The sequence below is a fragment of the Semicossyphus pulcher genome, unplaced genomic scaffold (genome assembly GCF_022749685.1).
Source record: "Semicossyphus pulcher isolate SPU_LCO1_2020_fin unplaced genomic scaffold, fSemPul1.0.p SCAF_10, whole genome shotgun sequence".
Classification (NCBI taxonomy): domain Eukaryota; kingdom Metazoa; phylum Chordata; class Actinopteri; order Labriformes; family Labridae; genus Semicossyphus; species Semicossyphus pulcher.
In genome coordinates, this window is record NW_027211604.1 from 849,710 (window position 1) to 875,046 (window position 25,337).

The window sequence follows — 25,337 nt, forward strand, 5'->3', positions numbered from 1 at the left end:
AGACATTGCATTTGGAGTCCCTCAGGGCTCAATTTTCGGCCCGTTGTTTTTCTGTTTATGTTCTTTGAAAGCAAAAATAAACACTTATATCTAGTTTCACTCTGCTGAAGTAAAGTCAGTTAGCAACTACAGGAAGCTGCTAAAGAGCACTTCAAAGGTCATATTTTCACAATAAAACATTCCAACAAACTATTTTTAGTTTTACAACTAGCAACAACAGCGCTAAAATTAACATCACAACAGCACGGCTAAATCAAACACACAGTGGATGCTCCTGGCAGACAGACGCCTCACAGATCCTCACACCAAACATCTTCAGCTGGGAGACTTCAAAGATCCTTCCTGGGTCTCTTTTGTATTTTCTCACTCTGGGATATTTCACAATATTTAAGCGAACAGCTGTATTCATAGTTCTGATGTGTTTTGAATGTGTGTATCAGGTTGTTGATGTGTTGTAGGCAGTGATAGGTGTAGACAGAAACACAGCGGTTTGGTGGTCATGTGATTTAAGTGTTGATCAATTCTTTAAATGGAGTGATATTGACCTGGCAATAGCTGCAGGTGGTCTGTGACTGACCGTAACAGTATGTACTGTACATCTGATATCATGACACTATAACGGCTTTACATTAAACCAGAGACAGAGGCAGACGTTGTAAATATTTGGGGCTTAGCCTAAACCTTGGGGGGTCCAGGCCAAGTTCCCTACCTATTTGTGGCAGCTATATGCACTATTTCTCCAGCCGCTTGAGGTAAATGAAAGCGTGAAAATCTGTACGTCATATTGGAAAAACACGAGGGCTGCACAGGAGAAAAACACCCTTTAAAGGCTACGTCCCATCTCTTTGTCCTCCTCTGCCTCCTGCCATACTTAATTTCTCCACCGGGTGCCCTCGGACTTTCCCTCCTTTCCCAGTCTACACAACCTTTTATCAGTCCAGCAGTTGTCCGACCTTTCAGCCTCTAAGCCTCACTCCATATAACTGTCCTGTTTAAATGGTGTGTTCATATCTGCCATATGCCTTGGACTTGTTTTGCCTCATGGTTATGTAACCCGGCCGTCCTGCATGTCACCTGCTACTGGTGTGCCTACTTGACCGTACAATCCTGAGAGCTATTTTTGCACAATGCATCATTGATCTGCACGTCTGCATGTTTGGGTTCCCCTCTGCTCCCTGCACTTCTAACCTGTCTTTAGTGTTCTGAAACCATAACACAAGATGGGTAAGGTCACTCATTGTCACTCCTGGCACAATCCTGGCAGACGTCTATAACATATCAGAGTACACGTGGTGTAAACAGCTTTATTAAACCTTAAAAGATGAAAGACAGAATGCAGGTTGTCTGGACTGATTCTCCCCGTCACTGAAACAACTTAAACCAACTCATTTATAAATCTTTTCCAATATTCATATTTGAAAAGGGCGGAAAATTGCAAATACACAAACTAACAGGAAGCCAAACGCCTACAACATATTACAGCTTTACTTGTTTGCTACTCTCCATGAAGACATGAAGGTTGACAGCCATGAGAAACGAGGTTTAAGTCGTTGTCTTCCTTTAAACAGCCAGATGTTTGACTCAGCTCGGTGTGAGCACGTGAAAGGCAACAGAGAATGTTTATTGAGGCTCTGACACACAACTACCTCCATCACTGTCAGGGTCCTGGTCTGTCTTCCCCGTGTTTCCCTGTGTTTCCCTGTGTTTCCCCTCCCTTGTGTGCCTGTATGTTCTCTCTTTGTGTGCCAGTAGGAGCTGGGCGTGGCCTTGCTGACTTCATTCTCAGAACAAGCCTGCACACCTGCCGCTCATCAGCTAATCAAGCCACCTACACTCTGCTCTGTATAAAGAGCGGTTGAGACAGTCATTCCTCGCTAGTTCGTCCGTTCACCACATGTGGTATTCGACTAGGCTGCTCTTTGAAAGATTTTTGACCGTTTATTTGTCGTGCTGTGTTTTTGTGCTTAGATCCACCTTCTCCTGCCGTCTCCACCGTCTCCGAGCCCAGCTCCTGTCCTCAAGCCACTCCGGTCTGCCTCGCCCTGCTCAACTTCAGCCTCTCAGTGTGGAATAAATTACCTTTTGTCAACCTGCATTTTCCAGTGTGTTTGCTGTTTGTAGGTGGGTCCAACTTTTAGGTTACATTATAACAAGCACAAGAGCTTTACTCCCTAATAAAGGTGATTATTTTCTTGTGTTGAGCTTGGGAGATTTCTAAGCAGTCTATGAGCTTCCTACTCTTACTCACAATCTATAGTCCTGTCTGATCTATAAGCGAACAGGTCTGAATTAGAGTATGAGGGCCACATTAAAGAAAAAGAAATAGAGATTACGAGAATAAAGTCGTAATTTTGTTATAATAAAGTTGTAATTTTAGACTGTTGTTAGCCTATATATTATAAATATCAGGAGAGCGGCCCGCCTTCGCTAAAATGAGGAACGTGTGAAGAATAATTTCACAGTAAACATCTTGTGAAGTTATGCTTGTAAACGATGCACAGGAGGCTTCACACAGCGTGAGCCTGAGCTGTATTTATCGAACACACCCGGCAGCATAGCATACATGTACCTCGCGAGAACATGTGAAAGCACGCTACGCAGCTAGATATCCATACATTAGTGTTTAGTAACACGAAATAATCTTAGGGAACATCAGCACCACTTTGTCACAACGATCAGGACTCTGAAAGTGATTTTATTTGAAAATAACTAATTCCGACTTTATTCTCGAAATCTTGGAGAATTGTTTTTTTCCTCAGTGTGACCCTGATACTCTTCGTACTGACCAGGCAAACCCACTGCACAGCTGAAGTCATTCTAACTGCAGTTATCATATGTGATCACTTGGGGGCGCTGCTGTTGGACCGTTCCCTCCAGAAGATGCAGACAGTGAGGTCAGTTTCTCTGCTCCTGGTGACGAATACTTCATGTATGTGATTCATTACAGACATGAAGAGAAGAGGAGAGCAGGTGACTGCTTTCATTTAGTGGAGAGCCTCACACACACACACACACACACACACGCACACACACACACACACACACACACACACACACACACACACTTTGTAATGAAGCGTATGCCGTCCATGCCAGTTGTATTGACAGGCAGATGTGAAAGCTCTCAGCTGAGATTACAGTTCATTGAATACTCAAACAGGCAGACATACAGTATCACACTCATGTCTACGGTTGTGCTTCTGTCACACTGAAAATCTAAACCGAACAAAGACTGGCTGTCGAGCAAAAAAGTGTTTCAACATCGTTATTCTCCTTCCTCTAAGGAAAGAGGTGAGGCTGGATTGTTGGGGCATTTTCCTCGTGTCACCCACCAGCATGATATTTTCTTACCCTAAATGATGCTAACCTGAGTTAAACGATCGATCACAGGTCTTTTGTTTGGTTTTTGTTTCTTTTGCCAGTGGAGTCCAACCCGTCGAACCTGTTGGCTGCCAAAAACCACCTCACACTAAACTACAGGCAAAATGTAAGACTCTGAATCACAAATGTAAATGAATTTGACTACTAGCGAGCTGCTGCTAAATGGGGTTAAACTACAAGTTCAAGTCAGACTGTAAAGATGATGGACATAGCCACCAAGAGGTCACCCAGTGGTTTGTGGACTGTGGCATATTGACCGCCGCCGTTTGTTTTCTGAAGCCAGAACAGAGAATATTTGGGGAGCGAGGGGTTAGCAAACAGTAAGTTATTAATAATACAGGGTTTATGCCAATTAATTAGCTTCTGCATGAGCTAATTATGTTTGTGTTTTCCACAGAATGAGATTCTATTTGGACCAAAGTTGTTTATTTTTCAGGTAAAGAAGCTAAGAGAGCCTGTGGTTCATAACAGTTCTGTTCTAACATATCAATAAATAAATTAGTGTAAAAACTGCGCGTCAGACTTGTTGGACGGTCTGTTAGTCCAATACAGCGCACAGAAAGACAAGATAAGATTTATTGATCCCCAAAAGGGACATGTACTCGTTACAGCAGCTCACAAAACAGGCAAATTAAATAAAGTACTCAAGTAATAAAGAAGACAAAAAGTAGGTGGCAATTAACAGATTAAATGACAATATAAGTAATAATTAAAAAACTATTCACAATATATGCACACATTGTCCTTGTCGAAAGATATTCAGGGGTTATTTTTCTGCACAGAAAAAAGTACAGTTATTTTTTACATTTTAAACACACATGGTGATAAGCATCATTAAAAACCAGGCGGCACGAATGATCGCGACGCAAATTCCTCGTTGAATTTGCGTCACATGGTGGAGCAAAAGCTTATCAACATGGACAGTCGCTGTTGGTAACCATGGAGATAAGCCTCGCTTCCTCTCCTCCATTCCAGAAGTGAAGGGCGATTATTCGCCAGTTATTTAAACGCAAATTTTGATCTGGCGGTCAAACTCGCGCGACTAACGTGAGGCGAATATTCACTTCGTGTTCGGTGTGAACGAACAGTAATGATGCACTTTGAGACTTAATATAATGTAAACAGGTGAGCTGTATAAAGATTCTCCCCGTACAGTTGTCATGAAGAGAGAAATGAGCTATAGAGACCCAAACTGTTTTTTGTACCAGGCTGTAAACATGTTTATTTCTGCTGTAAAGTTTAACATGGGGCTCTATGGGGACTGACTCACTGCTGGAGACAGCCTCAAGTGGACACCAGAGGAACTGCAGCTTGTGTCTTCTTGGTTTAATACAAAGTTCACTGAATACATTCTGCTGTAAGGTTTTCATGTCTGGTGATACACTTATGTCTGATTTATATGTTAGCCAATAATTCTAATATTGATTACGTAGCTTGAACAATATACTGTATTCTGTATTGTACTTGAAGCCAATGAGGCTTATTGAATTTAACTGTACTGAGAGAGAGATAGAGAGAGAGAGAGAGAGAGAGAGGGAGAGAGAGAGAGAGAGAGAGAGAGAGAGAGAGAGAGAGAGAGAGAGAGAGAGAGAGAGGGAGAGAGAGGTTCCTCATTCTTTAATTGAGTTCAAAAGTTGACCAGGCCGACCAGCTCTCTCTCGCTTTTATGTCCACTTGAATCATGGTGCCAGTGTGTGAGTGAGTGTGCGTGTGTGTGTGTGTGTGTGTGTGTGTGTGTGTGTGTGTGTGTGTGTGTGTGCGCTGCAGCAGACCATACTTCAGCGGCAGCAGAATTTGAGCCAGATCATCTCTCTCTCTCTTTCTTTCTCTCTCTGTCTCTGTCTCTCTCTCTCTCACCATCAGCTGTGATTACTTTGGTAAAACAGCGCTGCGTCGCAGAGAACCAATTTTGCTAATGCACAGCCTTCACGCACACACACAGCATGGTTATTGATGAGGTAAATGGGGAGGGGGGCAACAAGGGGGCACACACACTGCTGGGAAATGGAGAGAAAGAGAGAGAGAGAGACAGAGAGAGGGTGAGGAAGATAGTGGGAACGAGACAGAAGGACGAGCTGGACGGGGAGGGACAAAGAGAGGGACAACCGGAGAGACATAGGAGGGAACAAGGGGATGGAGTGAAGAGGAAGAGGGACAGGGATGGCGGAGACATGGACGTTCAGATGTGTAGACTGGAGATGGAGAAGGGCGTCCAGTTAAAGAGCTATTAAAGCAAAGGACAGAGAAGGAGACAAGGAAGGAGGATGCAGAAGGGAATACTAAGATCGTCTCTTGGAGTAGCTTGACTCCAAGAAAGAAACGAGGCGCGGAAAAGGGTAAAATGTTTCTTTAGGATACTTTTGTCTCCTGCAAAGAAAAACAACAAAAAGAGGAAAATATAGAGAAAGAGTCGTGTGGAATAATGCTGACGCTATGTCTCATAGAGTGAGACAGTCATCATGAAGTACTACAAAGATAGGAGGCAAAGTCAGACGTCTTACTCCTGGTGTTTTTGTAGACTGGAGACAGATTTGAGTTCTTGTTTGTTCGTCCCGTTGGAGGCATCAAAAGGACAAATGACGGCCGGGTGCCTGGGGCTCTACATGTGGGCGAATGCACCTAAATGAAAGGCTGATGTTGCAAAAAGGAAATGGCACTTCATCCCTGAAAAAGTTTCTACAACAAGCAACCTGGACCATTTTGAAGATTACTTTGCAGACCAAGCAACGCGACACATGGGTGTTGGATTATCACAATCATTGAGACACCAGTAAGAAACCAGGACACAGGTGGGGAGTGATGGCTCTTTTGAGGAAGAGGCTGGAAATACGACCTGCAGGAAAATGTTGACTTTGTAGTGAACTGATCCGCTGATTGAGCAGAATAATATTTTAAGAAGTGTCAAGGAGGAGGAGTCCATTTGATGAGTTTGGAAAGGTTCTCACATCCTGGGAGTTTTCTCTCTTTGTTAACTTCTTATTCAACAGGAACGTTTCTTGAAGGTTGGTCCACCAAGAAACTCTTGTCCATGTCCTATTAAATGAACCAGGAACTTCCCTCTACAGAGTATTACCTCTTATTTACCTCAATTACTAATCCACCAGGAACCATTCCTGAAGGTGCAACCTTGTAAAGAACTCCCTTAAACCTTTGGCACCCATAATACTACCCCATGACAACTCTATTTAAGACAGATATCAGAGTGGAGCCACCAAGAAGACCTTCCAATTACATTGTCTTTTTAAGGTATCTAAAATCATCCCATCTTCCAGAATTAGATTAACTTGAGGTTAGCGTAAACATCCAACTGGAACTCTTCTTTTGGGTCTTTTATCTCAAGGAAAGACCTTGAATCCCCATAAATGTTTGGAATTTCTTTATAAGGATGAATTTCCTGAACTTCTGAGATGGAAAATCCCAACAAGAACTCCCTTAGAGGTTTAAATATTCACTCCCTTCTGCCTGTATGAAAAGGTTTTCAACCACTTCTCCGTGAGGGCAATTATTCAAGTGGATTTCACATTAAAGTTCTATATCTATTGAGAATCTCTACTTCCACTCTAAGAGGATAATACCCACCCAATTTCCAAGGAACTCTTTTAAAATCTATCCAACAACAGGGCCATGAATTCACGAATCCATGCCATATGGTGAAACACCTTAGAATGGTATTTACAGATCCAAATCTGCCAAGAAGAACTCGTTTTGAAGGCTTTTAGTGTCCAGGAGCAACTCTATTTGCAGCCTTACGTCTCCCAGGATGCTTGAAACCAAAAGCTCTCCACACTTTAAGTCCATCTAGTCTAAAGTTAGACTCCAGGTGGTGATAAGGACCTGACACCGAAGTGTGTCGAGAAAAAGAAGTACGACTTCCTGTCTGCAAAAGTAATTTGCACTGAGCATCTAAAATCGTAATCGTAGCTACCGGAGCAGGAGCGCTGCAGCATGGGACTCAGCTGCTTCAAGTCCTGGAAACATGACAGTACAGGGCACAAAGGTGAGAAACACACACACAAAGACACACACCATCAACATATTACCTGTTAATCCCTCCAGAACTCTAGCAGTGCATGTTTGTGTGTGTTGCCCTTAAGTGACATCTGTTAAACGCTGAGTCAGGATGCACCGGCTTCAATCTGAGGTGACATTGTGGGTATACCAGTATGTGTGTGCTTCATACATGCATGTGTGTGTCTCTGCGTGTTTGATCATGACATTGAGGAGGACAGAGTGGAGCATGATGGGACATGGAGGGAGATGAGAGAGAAGCGTGTCTGTCTGAGAGAGTCTGTGCACCATCTTGAGATGAAGATAGAGAGATGGGAGGGGGAAGATGCGTAGTATGTGGTTGTGAGTGGAAGGTGGAATACTGTTTTACATTTGATTTGATTGATTGATTGATTGATTGATTTGATTGACTGTTTAAAGCTTAATGGGGATGTCAGATAATCATGAGTCCTCTCTGTAATGTCATGCACTTGAAGAATACTTCAGCAGCAATGTGACATTGGAAAGGCCAGTGGTGACTCGTATCTTGGCTTGCATTTTGGCTTGGTTCTATAAACCTTATTTAGACAAGGCTGTTAAAAACACTGTTTGTGTGTATCTAGGGAACAGAGACGTGTTGGCCAGCCCAGGCTCGTACTTCTTCCTGTCTAACAGCGCCGGTCAGGGAGACGAGTGGCTGAAGAGCCTCAACAAGGGAGTCTGGATCCCTTTCACAGGTAAAAACCCTGCCACACTGTCTTTAGATTTCTCTGAAGAGTCCCCCCATCTATTGTTCAGAAAATGTCCAAAGCCAGAAGTCTCGTCAAAGTAAAACGTTTGCAAAGACCTTCGCTGACCAGCCATCTTGTTTCCAGGGGTCTTTGGTCAGCGTCTGGAGGAGACAGTGCTGTATGAACGGCGTTATGGGGTGCGTTTGGTTCCGCTAGTTGTGGAGCAGTGTGTGACCTTCATCCGGGAGCGAGGCCTGTGTGAAGTGGGCTTGTTTCGCCAGCCGGGACAGGCCAGTCTGGTCAAAGAGCTGCAGCAGGCTTTTGATGCAGGGGAGAGACCATCCTTTGACAGGTAAATCCATCTACTTTTCTCCCATACTGTTCTCTGATCATGTGCTTACAAGGAAAACTGTTGAGTAAAGTTACCTTGTTATGTTTTTTGATTGCAGCAGCACAGACGTCCACACGGTGGCGTCACTGCTTAAACTCTACCTCAGACAGCTGCCGGAGCCTTTGGTTCCTTACAGGCGCTACCAGGACTTCCTGCTCTGTGGTCAGAAGCTGTCGAGCGACCGAACACTGGTAACTGCAACTCTGTTCACCATTCTGTTAAATAAATAACCAGTTAAAGAGCAACTGAACACCCCCTGAAAAGCTAACTGACCTCTAGCGGTTCAACTTCTCACCTTGCTGCAGTGATGGAAAGGTGTGCTTTAGGACCTCACAGTGTTACTGTTTGAGGTTAAAGGTGCAGAAGAGAACTTTTCTGACTAAATCCAATGTGTGCATGATACACATCCCTCTGATTCTTCTTCCTTCTTCCTCTCTCAGGGTTTGGGAGAGTTGAGAAATCTTCTTCATGAGTTGCCAGTTGCAAACTTCAACCTTCTCAACTTTATCTGCCAGTAAGACCTCTCCTACTTTGTTTTCTTTATACTGGCATTCTGCTGCCAAGTTCAATCCCCCTCTTTTCCCAGCCAATTTACTCATCTGTCTCCATTTCTCTTAGTGATATATAAGCATCCAATTTTCCCAGGCTTTGCTCTTCCTGTCTTCCTGTTGAGTTATGATTCTAACCCTAATGGATAAGTTTGTTCTGATGCCTTTTGGTTTTGATACTTTAACTGTTAGTTGATCCAAGTAAATGTTTCTAAATGTATTTCTTTGAGACTTTCCAACTTTTACATTAAGAATGTTTGTAAAAAATTCTAAATTCTTAAAAACAGATTGTGTTGACAGGTTTCTGAATGACGTCCAGAGTTACTCCAGCAGTAACAAGATGAGCAGCCAGAACCTGGCCACTGTGTTCGGGCCAAACATTCTCCGAGCCAAAGCTGAGGACCCACAAAGCATCATGGGAGGTAGACAGACAAACTGACCCACAGCACCCTAAGAATCCTTTTCAAAGTTATGATCAGAAAACACTGACATAGAATCTTAACGTAGGATCACGATACTACATATTGGCAAGGGGTTGTTTAGGAACATGGATCTAATTTGTCTGCCCTAAGTATTCCATTAGTATAATTTAGGACGTGCGCACATAAAAATTACCCTATAATTTGACCGATCCAATCCAACCTTACCAAGAATCCAATAATTGAAGCAAAATGTTTCTTTGAAGAGTATCTTAATCTCTCTTTCTGTGTTCCAGGTGCAGCACTTGTCCAGGTGCTGATGTTGGAGCTGATCAGAGAGCATGAGTCTCTGTTTGCAAGAGTCCCACCATCCATCTCTGGCCGTCCACATGGAGGTTCCCGTGCATCACCAAGTGCTCTGAGACAGCCACATCTACATCCATCACCCTGCCTCCGTCAGATGTCTCTGCCTCTTATCGCAGAAGGCTCCAGAGAGGCTGGACAGCCCTGCATAGATACTCAGAACCCCAGGTACAACTGACCCAACAACGCTTCAGCTTCAACTAACACAACATCTCACCGGCTCACAATCTATCTGGCTGCTCTAGCAACTACCAACTTCCAGGATAGGCTATACTAAAAGCAAAAATCAAGGGCATTGATTTCACCATATTTGATATCACTGCCATGCCTCAATCGGATACCCAATCAACTGTGAACCCTACTCATCCCCCCTTCTCCAGGTCTGTCTGAGGCTCAAAGTATGCTTGGATGACACTACACCAGAGAGACTCATACCCAGTACTAAGTCTGCTCCAGTCTGACCTTCTATTCATCACGTGCTTAACCAGTCGCCCTTTTCTTCCTATGTCCATCCCATTTCTCACATCCATCCTTTCTCCATGTCCACTACTACCTTACATCATTAAACCTTTTATCCCATACTCTAGTCAAGAGGTCCTTTTAAGCTTATTTAAAATCTGAAATGTCCTACCTTTCCTTGATTTCTGTAGCTGTGCCTACTCAGCTGCAGCAAAATCAGACTTGCCCTTTAGCCAGAAGAAACTCCTCGGCCATCGCCACACTTCCTCCCACCCGGAGAACTGCTTTTATCCTCTGCCTTCCTCAAGTCAGCTCCTTCAGCACCCCTCTGATAAACAAAACATAGAATACCACCAGCAACACGCTGGCCAAGGAACATCCACTGCAAATACTCAAGACTCTACAACCCTTCTCCAGTTGCAAGACTCAGAAAACTCCAAACCAAAGCTGATGCTCATGGGCTGGGCAACGGCTTGGCCAGGCCCAGGAGAGTCAGATGTTGGTTTTTGGACCTCCAGTGCTGCAGGGGAAGAGGCTGCATTGCCAGAAACAACAAGCGGAGGCAGCAGTGACGCTCAGGATGACAGCACTCTTTCTGCCTATGACAACCTGGACAGAGAGTGTCAACGTGAAGGGTTGGCAGATTTGGAAACTGTCAATCTGGAAGGCCTTATTGAAAATTGTGAAGAAGAGAGGGAGCTACAGAAGGTGTGGCAGAGAAGGGACTCTTCATCTTCATGGTCTTCCTCCGAGGTTCTACCATTGGACAAGAGTAAGGATGCTGCTGGCACGGTTTGTCCTGACATGCCACCAAAGAGACCGAAAAAGACACCTTCAAGTCAGGTATCGGAAAAGAAAAATGGTCACAATAAGGAACATGAGGACAAAAACAGCGACTATGATGATTATGAAGAAGACGACGATGATGAGGATGATGATGTTCACCACCCTAACTCCCCAGCTTCTGGTTTGTTACTCAGCCCTCTGAGTACAGGAAGCTCAGAGGTTTTCCTCCCCTCTGGTCCTCCAGATGTCGAGGGGCCTGAGCCTCAGTCACAGCCCAGGAACGCAGATTCACTCCTGACTGAGCTGCAGCAGCAGATGGCCCGACAGAAGGCTGAGTACCAGGCCAGGATACAGAGGTGAGACTCACTAGCATAAGGAGGCAAATAGCAACCTCTCGTGGTCATTATTCATGCACATAAAGTACTAAGTTCTGGGTATTCAAATCCTTTTTCCATTTTTATTATGTCCTATTACACATGGAATTGAGTCAGTTTGAGACAAATGATGTTTTATCTGTACTTTGGTAAAGGTCCCCTATTTCAAATTTTGGTAATCTTAAGGCTACATCATTGGCTGATATTTTAAGTCTTTATATGTACAATGTTGTGCATCCAATTGTCCTTCAGAACAGTTTGGGAATACCCTTTTTGGATGGAGGCATTATCATGCACAAAGCCAAAGCACAGAGTGCATATGGAATTAGTTTTACCAGTTTGGCATGGAAAATATTGACCGCCTGCATAGAATCCATCCCATCGAACTACAAACTTAAGGAACATCATCAAGTTCTTTGGTTAGCCTTCATTCAAACTGATTTTTCACAAGTGCAACATAAAGTCTGTCTTTGTTGTGAAAGCCTTGAATAAACTAGAGTATAAGTATATTTGCATGTGTACTGCAGGTTGGAGCGCTGCAATGACGTCCTCGAACGGCAGGTTGCAATACTGCGGGTCAGTCTGGAGCAGCAGAAGCGCAGCCAAAGTGTCGCTGAGATCAAGATCCGCAACATGGAGCGAGCCAAAGCTGATGCTGACCTCAGAAACACAACCCTGCAGAAGGAGATGGAGCTGTTCTTCCAGATGTATGGAGAGTTCAGAAGAGGTGCAGACGGAGGAAGAGGAGGACGTAGTCTCTGAAGATAGAATGAGAAAAAATTGAAGAATTCTTTAAATTGTTTGGATCGACCAGAGGACAATCGGAGGGGAATGGGTTGTTGCACAGATGAAAAGGATGAATGGTTAAACAATGAGATAGAGGATATGACGATGAGACAGACCATGAAGGTGACAACCCTGAAGGAAAACAGTCAGTGCAAGATAAAAAGTGAGTTAGTGCAAGAAATATAGTGAGTTGTTGCCGAATCAAGAAGACAGTTATGTGCCATTTCAACCAGTTGGCTCAACTTTGTTTAAACTCTGTGGTTTCCTGAAGGAGGCAAGAAAGATTAAATTTGAGAAACAGTTTTGGCGCCAAGTCAGCATCTTCACTGGTGCAGTGAATGTCTTGGCTTACCCAGTGGCCCAATGGATGTTGAACTGGTAAGCTGGATCAACTGATGGACACTTTTTCTGCTGTGCCAGTGTCCAATCAGTGTCTTATTATCCAACATAAACTCAGGTCTCATTTAAGAAACCAATTCCCATCTTAACTGTCCCTATTCAACCAAGATCTAGAAGAGTATTCAAAACTAAAAGCTTGTCCAGGCTGATAGACGTTTAAGATGCCAGGAATGCTGTACTCCTCAAGGACAATTATTCCGGTTCAAGTGAACTGTAACTGGAGTGCATGATGCCAGAATTCGAGCTCAGAGTCGATCCATCAGTCCATCAATGTGTCTACGTAAGAGAGGGAACACTAGTGCTGAGTTTGGGCTGCTTTAAAACCATCTGATACTGTTCTGGGGTGTTTGCTGCCTCCCTCCTACCAAGCCCCTGTTTTCTTGACAATCTTCAGAATATAGCTCCGACTGTCTCCTCAGACAACAAGATACCCTAAGAACAAGTGCATCCTACTTTTCACACAATTGATGGCCACTGTCTTTGCATCTGTGGCTGCTCATAGTAAGGCCAAGATGAGTCTTAGAATGGCTTGAACAAGACAAACCTTTGGCGGTATAAGCGCCCTGTGACACAAAGGTTTCAGTCCCGCATTTCAAAAATGTATCTGGAACAGGAATACCCGTGCCAAAGTGGCGTCCTTTGCATTTGGGTTTTTGTATCTTCCAGAGGTGAATGAAGAGAATTTTTTTATCATCTAGCTGGAAAGGAAAACCCTGTGAGCTTGAACTCCATGTGGGAAATTCGAGCAAGATTTCCCAAAATTCGTCCGACTCAAGTAATCAAAGCAGCAGACTCTGTAAACAGTCGTCTTTTTACGTATTGATTTGATCCGACTTACCTTTTCTGCCAGTGATCTAACAGTTCCTGCTTCTACTAAGCCGTCTGCTAATATACGCTGGAGCACATGTAAAGGTATGTCCCTGGTTCTTTGTTTGTTTTTTTACAGCTAAGGACCAAAGTCAATTGATATTTCTTACTCCTGGCTCAGAAATGAACGCTTTGCATTGATAAATGGAAGGACATTTCGAACTCCAAAAGCTAATCAAAGCAAATGGAATGATTGGACAAACCAGCTTCAGATAAAGGTATCTGTATCAACTGGATGTTTTCCAACTGGCTACCGTTTTTTTTTCTACACATAAAATGGATGCTAAACTAAGGGATGCTCCACTTAATGACATTAGTTTCTAAGAATTAGATTGACTTGCTGTGCAGGTCGTGTAAACTGTGACTATACTCCAACAAATTACATTTTGAATGCCAGGCATCACAAAGATTGAAAGCGTACAGCGGCCCTCACCAACAAAAATATACCATAACTCCTGCATGAAGATGCTTTCAATTAAAACACTTACAGTTTACTTGAAAATAAACTCCTCGTTCTGGATTTGGAGGATCAGACTGCAAGATGCTCCTTTTATCAGCCAATTAGATGGCCACAAATATCATATTATACCTTTCATTGTGGAAACTGATTGTGTCTGTCTTTAAAAATCAACATAAAGGGAATAAAGGGGATGGTGAACTGAACTGATGGATTGCTACAGATTATATGGCAGTTGACTGTTAAAACTGTTGATCAATTGGTTATGCAAATACAAAATCTGTTCAAATAAACACTTTTTTCTAACAAATATAAAGAAAAACGGAGTCCTATTTGTGACGAGAATGTAACGTTTATTCTCAAACTATTTTGGCAAAGAAAAAGAAACAGTACAAACAAAATATCTCTTAACATCATTTGGAAAAAACATTGAATAGATAAAACAGAAACATTGTAATTCAGTCAGTCTCTACTACAGAGTCACACTATTACACAGAGGAGATTCAGGTGTGATACTTCAGTCAGGGACAGATTTAAAGGGAACAGTGTCACTTTAAACACAGAGCACTTGTGAACACAAACTGTGAAACAAAACATTACTTTAAACGGAGCAGAAACAGTCATATTCATTTAATATTTACGGTTGCAGATTGTTTTTTTTCTTCTGTGTCGAGTTTTAGGATCGTCCACGAGTTTTACAGAGAACTGACGACATCTGAAAACACCACAGCAGAGTTACAGGTGGTAGATGATTTGGATTTGAAATGTGCTGCATCTTCAAAGTAAAAGTGCATTAATAATAACAACAACAACAACAAGCAAGGTGCTACAGTTCATCAAGCTCTACGATGTTTCACACAAACTTCATCTTGCAGAAACCTAGTAAGCTAGCACCGCAGAGGCACTGGCTGAGGAAAAGCAGTTTCTTTAAAATAAAATCTTTCAGTCATTTCCTGTTATTGTAAGGTAAAAGCATGTCCTCTAACGAATGCACAATGATTCTTAGAAGTGTTACAACTGCATTCAGCTTTAAATTGCCATAACAAAAGTGTGCCAATTAACTCTTGGGTGGTAGAAGGTTTCAGCAGGATGCGGCTAGTGTGCAAACCAACTGTCTTCAGTCAGCAAACAGCACCAAAGCTCATCAGAAACATAAAGTGGAATCCTTCATATCAGATCGTTGGTTAAAAAACACAGGCAGGTACGTTAACCAAGCTCACACTGAAAACTGAGAGAGGCTGTGGGAGTCGTGTCCACATGTAGCTCTGCTTTTTTACCAAAACCAGGTGGGACTTCTTCTGATCCCAAATCAACCAAAACTCTTTTGCTACCATAGCAAAAAAAAAATCGACACATTTAAACATCTAAAAAAAACAAATCTGAGTTTCACAAAACAACAAAAAAGAGGAACGTTTCAGTGAGCAGGAGACATTTCCACAATTTCCTGAGACAAAATGTTTCAGATCTTTTTGTTCTGTCAGCTCGATGGAATTGGTTGGACTTATTCTTCTCAGCCTGCTTGGTGAAATGTCCCTTAAAGAAGAAAGAGGGAGACACACTGAAGCAATGGGAGTCTCTTGCATCATGGAGAGTGGATGAGCTAGTGTCTGTGGTGGGGAGAAGGGGCATAAAGTGCATTTACAAGGGATTCTTTAAAACCAGAAACACCTTCAACCCCCGATTCAGCAAGACGGAGGAGTCAACATCACTCAGTGCCCCCCCATACCTCAGGTTGTCAGGGCCAATTCATGTTGTAGTTGTTGACTTGAGTCCATGGTTATGTCAGTGTGCTGCAGCTAGAGTTTGTTTACACAGTGAAGAAACTCTCTAAAAGCAGCGCAGGTGAGAAATATTAGGTTTTTCTAATGCTGGAACGCTTGATGGCAAAGATGGTGGACAGTAGAGTGTGGAGTGTTAAAGGTCGTCAAAAGAGACACACACCTTAAATTTGAGGTTAAGGTAACAACAAAGTCCTCGTATGTGTAATTTGAGATCTGGAAACACGCTACAAAAATGTCAAAGAACAAATGGTCTGTCGATCATACAGACTGTAAACAAGCTAACAGTTTAGCCATTTATGCTAATCCTCTTTGCTTGTTGGAATAACTGGAATGCTAACATGACAATAGATCGTGTAACAGTTTGTAGGGGAAGTTTTAATCTCATGGGACCTCAGGAGTCTGCATGACGGATGTAATGTGTCCTCCTAGAAGCCAGAGGGCGTCAGGATGTTCATGTCTCTGGGTTTGAGCTTGTGCGGTCGTGATCCCTGTCTCCGACTCTCCACTGTGGGAATCTCCATCTTGGGAGGGGCCACCGCCTGAGCTGCCGGTGTGTCGCCGAGCCGCGCGGTCTGTGCCTTCATTACTTCCATGGGGGTCGGCTTCTGGCCACCGCGGTATGCCTGCACTGCAAAGCCTGCTGGGAAAAAAGAAAATAGGAAAATTATACCTCAGATTTAGGCAGAAAAATGACACAAGGCTCAAAGTATGTAAACAACAAATCTTAATCTCAATTGAACACATCAAAGAGGATTAGAGGTTTATTTCTGTTTGACGCACTGTGACCACAGCGCTCCCGTGTTGTAAACTTTATTAACCCAGGATGTCGTTCAGGCTCATGCTTGTTGTGTAATATCGGATGGTTCAACACTCAGAGGTTTAATGTTTGACAGTAACATGAAGACACAGTGTCCACTGAGAACATCTGAGGTTAGTCAATCACCATGTTTATCACTATGAGGCAGGAACAGATTGTTTGTTTGTTTTGTGTCTTTTGATTATGAAAAAAGACCAAAGACCAATTTCTACCTTATAAGATAGTTCAGTAGAGTTATCTTATAAAGTAGAACTTAAAGTAGAACTGTTGATAGAAAACAGGAGAGAACATTCTGTGGATTTAAGTGTCAGTTCTTCCTGTTGTTCAACATCTCTTCTTTCTTATTCTCATTACCTTCAGAGGCGCTGCACTGATGCTGCCTTTCCCTACTTTGTTTTTACCCGACTAGGATTACACTTTTAATGTCAAAAGGTATTTCATCGTTTTGTTGTGACTGTTAAGCACATAAAGGGGCAGTATGGTCTACTTTTTATCTCAAACTAGTATACTTCTAACTATTGTGCACTAAAGAATCATTTAAAAAGTGCAAACTCCCGCACTCTGTCTAAAGCAGAAGTTATATTTATATCTAGACCACCATCAGGCATGGTAGCAGCCAAACATTGCAAATAAATATGGGGAGTGTCACAGTGTTTTTGTTGTGTGACCTGTTCCTCCACCTGTTTTGAAACAGATGTGCGAAGTGTTTTTTCAACTTTAATTATTGTGCACTGAATTGTTTTTACTGTTTTAGGAGGCCAATAACCTCCGGCAGCAGGGACGATGAAAACGATGTTACGTTTTGTTCAAATGTTGATTAATGTACATTGTCCTTTTTCTTCAAATAAACTATACAAAAAAATATATATAAATACATAAATATATATACTGTATATATATATATTATATATATATATATACTGTATATATATATATTATATATGTACACAGTATATATATATATATACATACATACATATATATACATACATATACATGTATATATATATATATATACACACATATATATATATATATATATATTAGCTTGCTTATTTCGGCTAATAAAACATTTATACACAAACACACCTTTCTGTTAAGTTTGAGCGCAGCTGCAGTGAATCAAATATTCATAATTTCAATAAAAATGTTTTTACATTAATTCCCAAATGAATAATCTACTTTTTAGATCTCTGTGATGCTGATGACAACAAAACAAACAAACTTCACTGACTTACAAACTGAACATATTCTGCTAAACTGGAAACCTGTTTCCAGTCAGGGCACGTTTGTCGTTTCCCTGCAGCAGCCTCGATTATAAATGTCAATACATTTCTATTCGTTATTATTAACTAGGACTGAAAACAAAAACAGTAATTATTTCAATCGTTAAACAGAAACATTTCTTTTGAGACCTACCTAACGTCATCCTGGACAAAAGGTTGTGGTTGTTTTCAAAACAGATTGAAGCGTCCAACATGCTGAAGTCTAAATGTTGTTCCTCAGCAGCAGTCCGATCAGATAGGTTCAGTTTGGAGCGCTGACTTTTATATGCAGAGAAAACTCTGCTTCACTATTAGCGAAAGCCAATAAGTAACCAGACTCAGAGGAGGGCCTGTGCCACACTGTGGTCCGTGTTTACCACCAGTCTAAAGGGCAATTGTTCGCCTATTAACCCAAATCCTGGACATAACAGCTTATATAACCAGTGGAAGAAACTTTAACTGACTTTCAGTTTGTGCCTGACCAGAGTCCTGAAATCACCTGGATTTATTTATGTTTCCTTTTTTAGTTTCTTTGTTGTTAATGAAGTAAAGAAGAGGCCATGAAAGTTCAGCTGCGACCAAAACCCCAAAACCTCCTGCCTCCTTTAGGCGTGACACAGACCATGCTGTTTACCTGCAGCTGTAGAGTCTGATCCCAGGTCAGACGTCGACTTGTGCACGAGCGGCCGCGGACCAAACACGCTCCACCGTTCAACCGCACCTGCTGCCGAGTCTCCTCCTCCCATGTCTATGCTGCTGTTGGAGGAGCTCATGCTGATCTCTGAACCTGTGCTGCTGAACCAGCTCCTGCAAATACAACAGAGTGTAAACTGACCTTGTTTTACTTTTTTTCTGACTATTATTTGGGTCAGTACTTGGACAAACTGTTCACCAGGGTTTAGAACTCAGGACAGGGAATACTCCATGTGTGAGTGTGTGTTTACCTGCGTAGCTGTTTTGGGGAGGTGTGTGGTGTGTTGGAGGGAGTGGACTGGGTGGAGGAGCTCTGACGCTCGTCTTTGGCCTCCAGGCTCTGGATCTGCAGTTTCTAAACAACAAAAGCAAAACAAGCTTTAGTCCTCAGTAAAAATCTCAGGTGTACATGAAGCTGCAAATTATATTCACAGACAGAGAACAACGACTAAATCAAAAAGGTAACTGCACAGATTTCCCACACCAAAGTCTCAAAGTGAGGGTGTAAAATTGTGGGGAAAGATTGCAGACGTTGTGCATTTTGTTGATAAAATTGTGTCTCTAAAGCCGCTTTCCCACTGGTCAAAAAACCCGCTTACACCCGGCTTCTTTGCTTAGTGGGAAAGTTACAATCAGCATTCAGACCCGGGTCAAATGACTCTGCAGTAGACCCGGGTAATTATCGCTTCGGCTCCGATCGGCATTGATGGGAACACAAAACTGGTGTCGAAGCGCTAATCTCCGCCCCCTTTCTGGAGCGATGCTATGCTCCGTCGGTAACTTCTGCGACTCCTCGTCATCTCAGCTACAAACTCCGCCCGTCTCCGTCCGAGCAGCGCTCGAACATCGTTCCAAATTTGTCGGCGCCGAGTTTGATAAACAGACTGACTGAGTAATAGATACAATAAAGACCTAACCACCGTAACACACCGTCTCCGGCGCGTTTGTGACGTCAGACGGTGACGCAGCAGAAAAGAGACTGACAGGAGTATACTTCACTGGCAATGGGAAAAAAGACAATCGGCATCTATAAGCGGACCTTCCCAGGTCTGAAAAACCTGTGTGAACGTGCTAACTTTGGTGGAAAAGAGGCAGAAAACCCTTCATATATGTTGTACTGCAAAAAAACATGACTACAAATCCCTGTTTTTCTTGTACACAATACCTGGTTGACGGTTCAATGTAAATATTTAAAAAGCACTAAAGAAATCTCCTCCTTCTGCCTCATTAAAAATATCCTGCATAGTCCCCGCCCACTACGTCACTCCTTTAAATAACAGCCGAAATCAAAACACGTCTCGTTTAGTGGCAACTTGTTGAAACTTAGCAGCTTGAAATGTAGTAATCAGTAGTAGTAACGTTAATGTTAGTCGTCAGTAGTCAGTTTGCAAACATCACGATGACGGTTGAAGCTGGCTCGCGCATCGCCTAAGTGGTTGCCAAAGGTTACACATAATGATATGCATAGCGTCACCCCGTCCATTAACGGGATTGGCTCCTTAGGTTTGTGACGTCTCAAACCTGCCAATCTGAACACGTGTTGTTCAGCCTGTCCTTGGTGCACTGCAGGTTAAAAGCAGACAGGCCCAGCCATGAAGATGATGCTGATGTTGTCTCTGATATGTCTTGTAGCACATGAAGAACACCACATGGAGATGTTTACAAGGTAAACACTGGATTTTACCTGGAGGGGGTCTTTAAGAGAAAAATGCCCAGAGACTAGAGCTGGCAGTCAGCTTGGATTGTGGGAAATGGAGGCATCATAAGAACCTATGCTGAATCTTCTGCCACTGAGTCACAAAGCTGTTTCTTGTAATACAGAATAAACTTGATCTTGGTTTTACTCTCGTGGCGAGATCTCTGAGACAGTGAATTTCTAACCTGGAGTGATTCAGGAATGCGGTGGTGGTGTCTCGTCTCCTCGGCGGTGAGGCCTTTGTGGGGCGTGTAGCTGGCGTCAGTAAGCCCCGCCCTCTGCTCAAACTTGTACATGCTATCGTGAGTCTGCTCTGAGAGACAGAGAGAAAGAGAGTATTTTATTATCTATGTTTACAGAGAATTTTTACCTTTTAAACATTCAAACACCTCAGCCTTTGAAAAGGTCATTTTAGTATTGAAAAAGTTGTAGCATCCACAATCTGACAGTGACACGTTTTCATGCTGAATAAAAAGATACAAAAAGCCCAAAGAGCCTTTTTAAAGTCGGTAATTTAACTGTTTTTTAACCCAGAACCACATTCTGCTGGCTCACAGGACATCTGTGGATGTTTTCTTCCTCTAGAAAAACATTCAACATTCATTTTGTTTGAACACAAGATCAACTTTAACTTCACCACGTCACGTAACAGCTAAAATATGAACTCATAGCATCACTGTTACTAATTTATCTTTTACTTAACTTAAAGTGTTTTTGGAGCATTGCACACACTTTTCCTCTCATTGTTATTTTGTTCATGAACTTTATTTGCTAAATTTTAAGATTCATAATATTTATATTATAAATATAATATATAACAGATCTGTAACATACTGGTGATGAGAGAGTTCATGATGATGGAGGAGGCCTTGGCTTTCACTACAGTTGGTGACCTGGAGAGGGCGCTCTCCTGCACTGTCGGCTGGCTGGCTACACCGCTCTCATCCTCCTGGTGGAAAAAACATCATCATCATCATCTACACACGACGTCACACTCTTCCTACTTCTGATAATTTAACTGACAACGCCGCGCCTCACCTCGGCCAGGTTGCTGAACCTCCTGTCGGGTATGACGGGTCGTCTCCACAGGTTGTTGATGCTGATGTCATGAGGGGGCGTGGACATGGGGGCCTCCAGGTTATCGTCGTAGCTGAGGGCACGGCGGGTCATCCCGATGGGAAGCTTCATCCCGCCCATCCCTGAACCCTCGATGGCTGCAGACAAACAAACAACAGCAACTAAAAGTCAGCTTCTCTCTTCACTGACGACTTTTTATGGCAGTTTTAAATACATTTTTAAACTATCGCTTGAATAAAAATAGAGGACAAAATATCTTTCATGGCTGTCCCACTACTTTATTTATGAGGCATGTAGTGAGACTTTCTTCTTTGTGATCTTTTTTTCGAGTTTTTCGAGGGTCAATCAGTTCCTGGAGGATACTGAAATCTTTGCAGGTTGTGTTTAACATACTTGAGTAAAAGCTAAATGATCCCCGGATCAAACTCTTGTGAATGTTGCAAGGTAAAAATAAGTTCCCCCTTTTGGTCTGAACACAGAATAAAACATGGGACCGGCTTCCTTAAAAGGTTTTCAATTTTGCAGATTGCTGTTACAAAAAGTTTGCTGTTGCTGGAAGCTCTGATTTCATGCAGCATTTCTTCAGCCATGAGACTTTTATTGCGATTAGTTCCAGTTATTAATAGATACTAATAATAAATTAGGGATTCAGTGAGACTCACAGGACCAGTGTGTGATTGTTTGGGGCACTGATCCACTCAGATCTGTCTGGTGTGAGAGACAACAATCTGTGTAATCCCTGGTTTTACAGTATGTGTGATGCAACCTTTTAGTCAGTGTTATGCTTCTAATCTGTTGTTGAAACCAGATTGATGATGGATTTTAGGGCTTACGTAGCAGTCAGTGTTTCTAATTCATCCCAAAGTTGCTGAATGAGGTTGGATGGGAGCGTTTCTTCTTGTCTTTATGGAGCTGGCTTTGTGCAAAGAGGCGTGGGCATGTTGAAACAGGAAAGGCTTTCCCTTTACTGTTGCCGAAGCTAAAATATCACTGTATTCTGCAGCCTTTAAGTGGCCCAGCCTGAAGACTTCTACTGCAGTTAACCCTCACCTGGTAAATCCCTTGAGCCGGACATGATTTCAGTTATTGAATGAACAAGATGAACCAGGACAGGAGCTGAAAAAAGACAATGAGAGGTTTCCGCATCATTATATTTACACACAAACTCAATTAACAGAAAATGACTGATTAATATATTCAGCAATATAGAGACACAAACAGACAAATAAATAATGCAGGTGTTTAGTTACCTTACTGCAGTGCTGTGATGTTTACCGGCTGTGAAGAGGCAGCGGCAAACGTTACATCGCTCTGTCTGAGACACACAAGATCTTCTGGCAATGCATTGTGGGTAAGCAGCCAGGCTGGGGAAGCAACTAAAGGAAGACAGAAGAATTCAAAGGTGAACTGTGAGACTTTTTTTCTTCGAAAAATAAATGTAAAGATTAAAAATTAAAAAAGTATTTATAAATTTTATTTGAAGATATTTGTTGATTTTATGCAAATATTTTTTGTACACATTTTCTTTCTCCTTCTTGATTTTAATGTATTTTTATATGATGTAATCTATTTGTCTTTATTCCTTTATTTCCTTATTTTTGCTTCTTTCTTTTGGTATTCTTTGATACAACAGGGGAAATGCTTGGTCTAATTTGCATGTGTGATGTTGAAAGGATTAAAGACATTACAATATATATTTTGTTTTAAAACAGTCGAAATAAGAACGTTATATTTATAAGAATAAAGAGAGAAAACGACATAGCAAATAATCATGACTAAGGGATCTTATTCTCTACCAGCGGATGCCTGCAGGATTATTCCAGAGGATGACGGCAGACAGGCTGGATTACATAACACCTGCTGCAGCAACAGAGACGCTGCATCACTGACAAACAACAGATTTACTTCAAAATAAAACCTCTCACTCTGTTTTACAGGATCGATCAAGCAAGCCTTGACGTTTTCGCGTATGCACATACACAATAGATCTATTAACAATCAAATAATTAGAAGAAACACGGCTTTTTCTAAACACGATTGTGTCATACGGCTCTTTGAAAAAAAGTTTGCAAATTTATGTAATTGCACAAAACTACATCACAGAACAGGGAATGTCTGGGAAATACACATACAATAGTCTACGTTGCACAAAAACATCATTATCCTTGCGAGGATGATGTACTATTCAGACAATCGGCATGTGAAGGGATTTTACTATGAGGCAAACAGCTTTATTACCGTGTTATATATTGATATTGACATTTTAAATTGAGCAATTATATGAATCATCTGAATACATCTCATTACAGACATTCATGTCAGGTTGTTCTGGTCGGTTCTGTGTGCTTCAATGAAGGAAACAGAGGAGGCCGTTATAAAACGTCCACCTTCTTAGTGGATCTTGCTCCACCCGAATTTACGGCATGCTGCTTCGCATTTACAAAATATATAAAGATAATTTGTAATATTTAATTTAGTCAAACGAGAAGCGTTACGTTGTTTAATTAACAAGTTTTAGAATGTAGTTTGGTGGCAGCTAGTCCCCATCAGAGATAGCGGAACCAGTCTAGGGATGAAGGACAACAGGATGACAAACGGCTGATGACTAAGATGCTTGACAATGCTGTTATGTCAACGTGGTCTCTCTTATTTTCTCTCACCGGGTGTAATGGCAGCTTCACGACGACGACTGAGACATCGGTGACCCTCCAATGTCGACTAGATGGCGGAGAAAACAACACCGGTGTTGGATGGCAGCCATTATTGTATCCGATGAAGAATAGCCGCTTCCTCAATGGATGTCATGGTAAATTACGTTGCCTGTTCTCGCAGAATATCGCGAGAGTTAAATATTCTCAGGCACGGGTAACGTCTGGTGAGCCCAAAAACAATGGCCCCAAGCACAAACATTACTATTTCTATACATTATGATAGCAAATAACATTAATAACAGCTGTTATTCTTTGGCTTTTAAGATAAATACATAAGAAAAAGAAAAATATATAGTATATTGCACCATATTTATTTCATCCTGCATCTTGGAAGAGCTCATTAGAGGGCTATAACCCCCCCACACCCACACCCGTTTTCCCCCTTTGTTTCTGTTAGTGCATTTGATGTATTTATTTTTGTCAATATAAAAAGAGCACTTTAAGAAACAGATATGGGAAAAAAAGCCTTTCAAAAATGTCCAATCCCAGTTTTAATATTGAACACAATTGGTCTAAATAATTTTTGCAAGATTTTTTAAACAGACCTATTTTTTGTGGCTTATTTTTATGGCAACGAATTCATAAACAAATAAATAGTAAGATTCATAAATAACTTAAATATAATAATTAGCAATATAATTAATAAAATCTAGATCTAAAAAAATTCAAATCTAAGCAAGAATGGACAAGTAACCCTAACCCAAGTGCCATTAGTCGCTGTTTGTCTCCACCTAGCGGCGGCCTCAGATTTAACAGCTTTTTAAAAAACTTTTATTTAATTTTGTTTTCCACAAATATTAGGCTATTATAGTGTTAAAGTAAAATTCGACCCCTGAAAAGTATTGATGAAAAGGAAATCCACATGCCAGCACTTTATAGTTGGAAATGTGGCACCTGACGTAATCACACTGACAGGGAAACGAAACTTGCCGCTACACCTGTGTGCCCACTTTGTCAAGGCAACCAGGTAGTCTCCTCTGATCCCTCCCACCTCCTGATGCAGCACACGTTATTATTTGCATACTAGGAGCAGAGCACCTCCCTCGCTTGTTCGGTCCTCCTCTCCGGGGAGAGACTCCTGTAACCGGACTTTCCTCTCCAGTGTGCCCAGCAGAGGAGGAAGTTAAACTGGAGTGGTTTACGTCTCCGCTCCACCACCGCTGAAAACCCTCTACTCTAAGGAAATCTACCTGAGGAACCTGCGAGGTTTTATCCCGCAGCGATTTGGCCGCTTTGATCAACTTTTTCCAGTTGTTCTCGTTTTTTCTAGGTTTTCTTGTAGGGGGTCTGATCTGATCCGCTCCGCAGATTCGTTACGATGTCTGCCCAAACGAGCCAGCAGACAACAA

The 25,337-nt window shown here is 42.1% G+C and overlaps 2 protein-coding genes across 2 annotated transcripts; one reads left to right on the plus strand and one right to left on the minus strand.

Moving 5' to 3' along the window:
- The first annotated feature begins 1,220 nt into the window (after nt 1-1,220).
- Nucleotides 1,221-12,201, plus strand: LOC138599549 (rho GTPase-activating protein 22-like). Its single transcript, XM_069671272.1, has 11 exons — nt 1,221-1,224; nt 1,969-2,121; nt 7,956-8,105; nt 8,244-8,451; nt 8,549-8,681; nt 8,931-9,004; nt 9,339-9,460; nt 9,754-9,988; nt 10,471-11,141; nt 11,193-11,421; nt 11,967-12,201. Exons 1-11 carry the CDS (start codon nt 1,221-1,223, stop codon nt 12,199-12,201), a joined length of 2,214 nt encoding a protein of 737 aa, XP_069527373.1.
- Nucleotides 12,202-14,280: 2,079 nt separating this feature from the next.
- LOC138598303 (putative monooxygenase p33MONOX) lies at nt 14,281-24,049 on the minus strand. Its single transcript, XM_069670064.1, has 9 exons — nt 23,938-24,049; nt 22,528-22,653; nt 22,328-22,393; nt 21,239-21,414; nt 21,035-21,149; nt 20,386-20,513; nt 18,756-18,859; nt 18,446-18,618; nt 14,281-16,369 (listed from the first exon to the last, which is right to left on the minus strand). The coding sequence occupies exons 3-9, from the start codon at nt 22,350-22,352 to the stop codon at nt 16,155-16,157; spliced, it is 936 nt and encodes a 311-aa protein (XP_069526165.1). The 5' UTR covers nt 22,353-22,393; nt 22,528-22,653; nt 23,938-24,049; the 3' UTR covers nt 14,281-16,154.
- Between the last annotated feature and the right edge of the window lie 1,288 nt (nt 24,050-25,337).

Coding starts and splice junctions, on each gene's coding strand:
- LOC138599549 (XM_069671272.1), top strand. Junction 8,106..8,243: donor AGTCTGGATCCCTTTCACAG/GTAAAAACCCTG, acceptor TCTTGTTTCCAG/GGGTCTTTGGTCAGCGTCTG. Junction 9,461..9,753: donor CCCACAAAGCATCATGGGAG/GTAGACAGACAA, acceptor TCTGTGTTCCAG/GTGCAGCACTTGTCCAGGTG.
- LOC138598303 (XM_069670064.1), bottom strand. CDS start 22,352: ATGTCCGGCTCAAGGGATTTACCAG. Junction 20,514..21,034: donor CATGAACTCTCTCATCACCA/GTATGTTACAGA, acceptor TCTGTCTCTCAG/AGCAGACTCACGATAGCATG. Junction 18,860..20,385: donor GCATTCCTGAATCACTCCAG/GTTAGAAATTCA, acceptor TTTGTTGTTTAG/AAACTGCAGATCCAGAGCCT.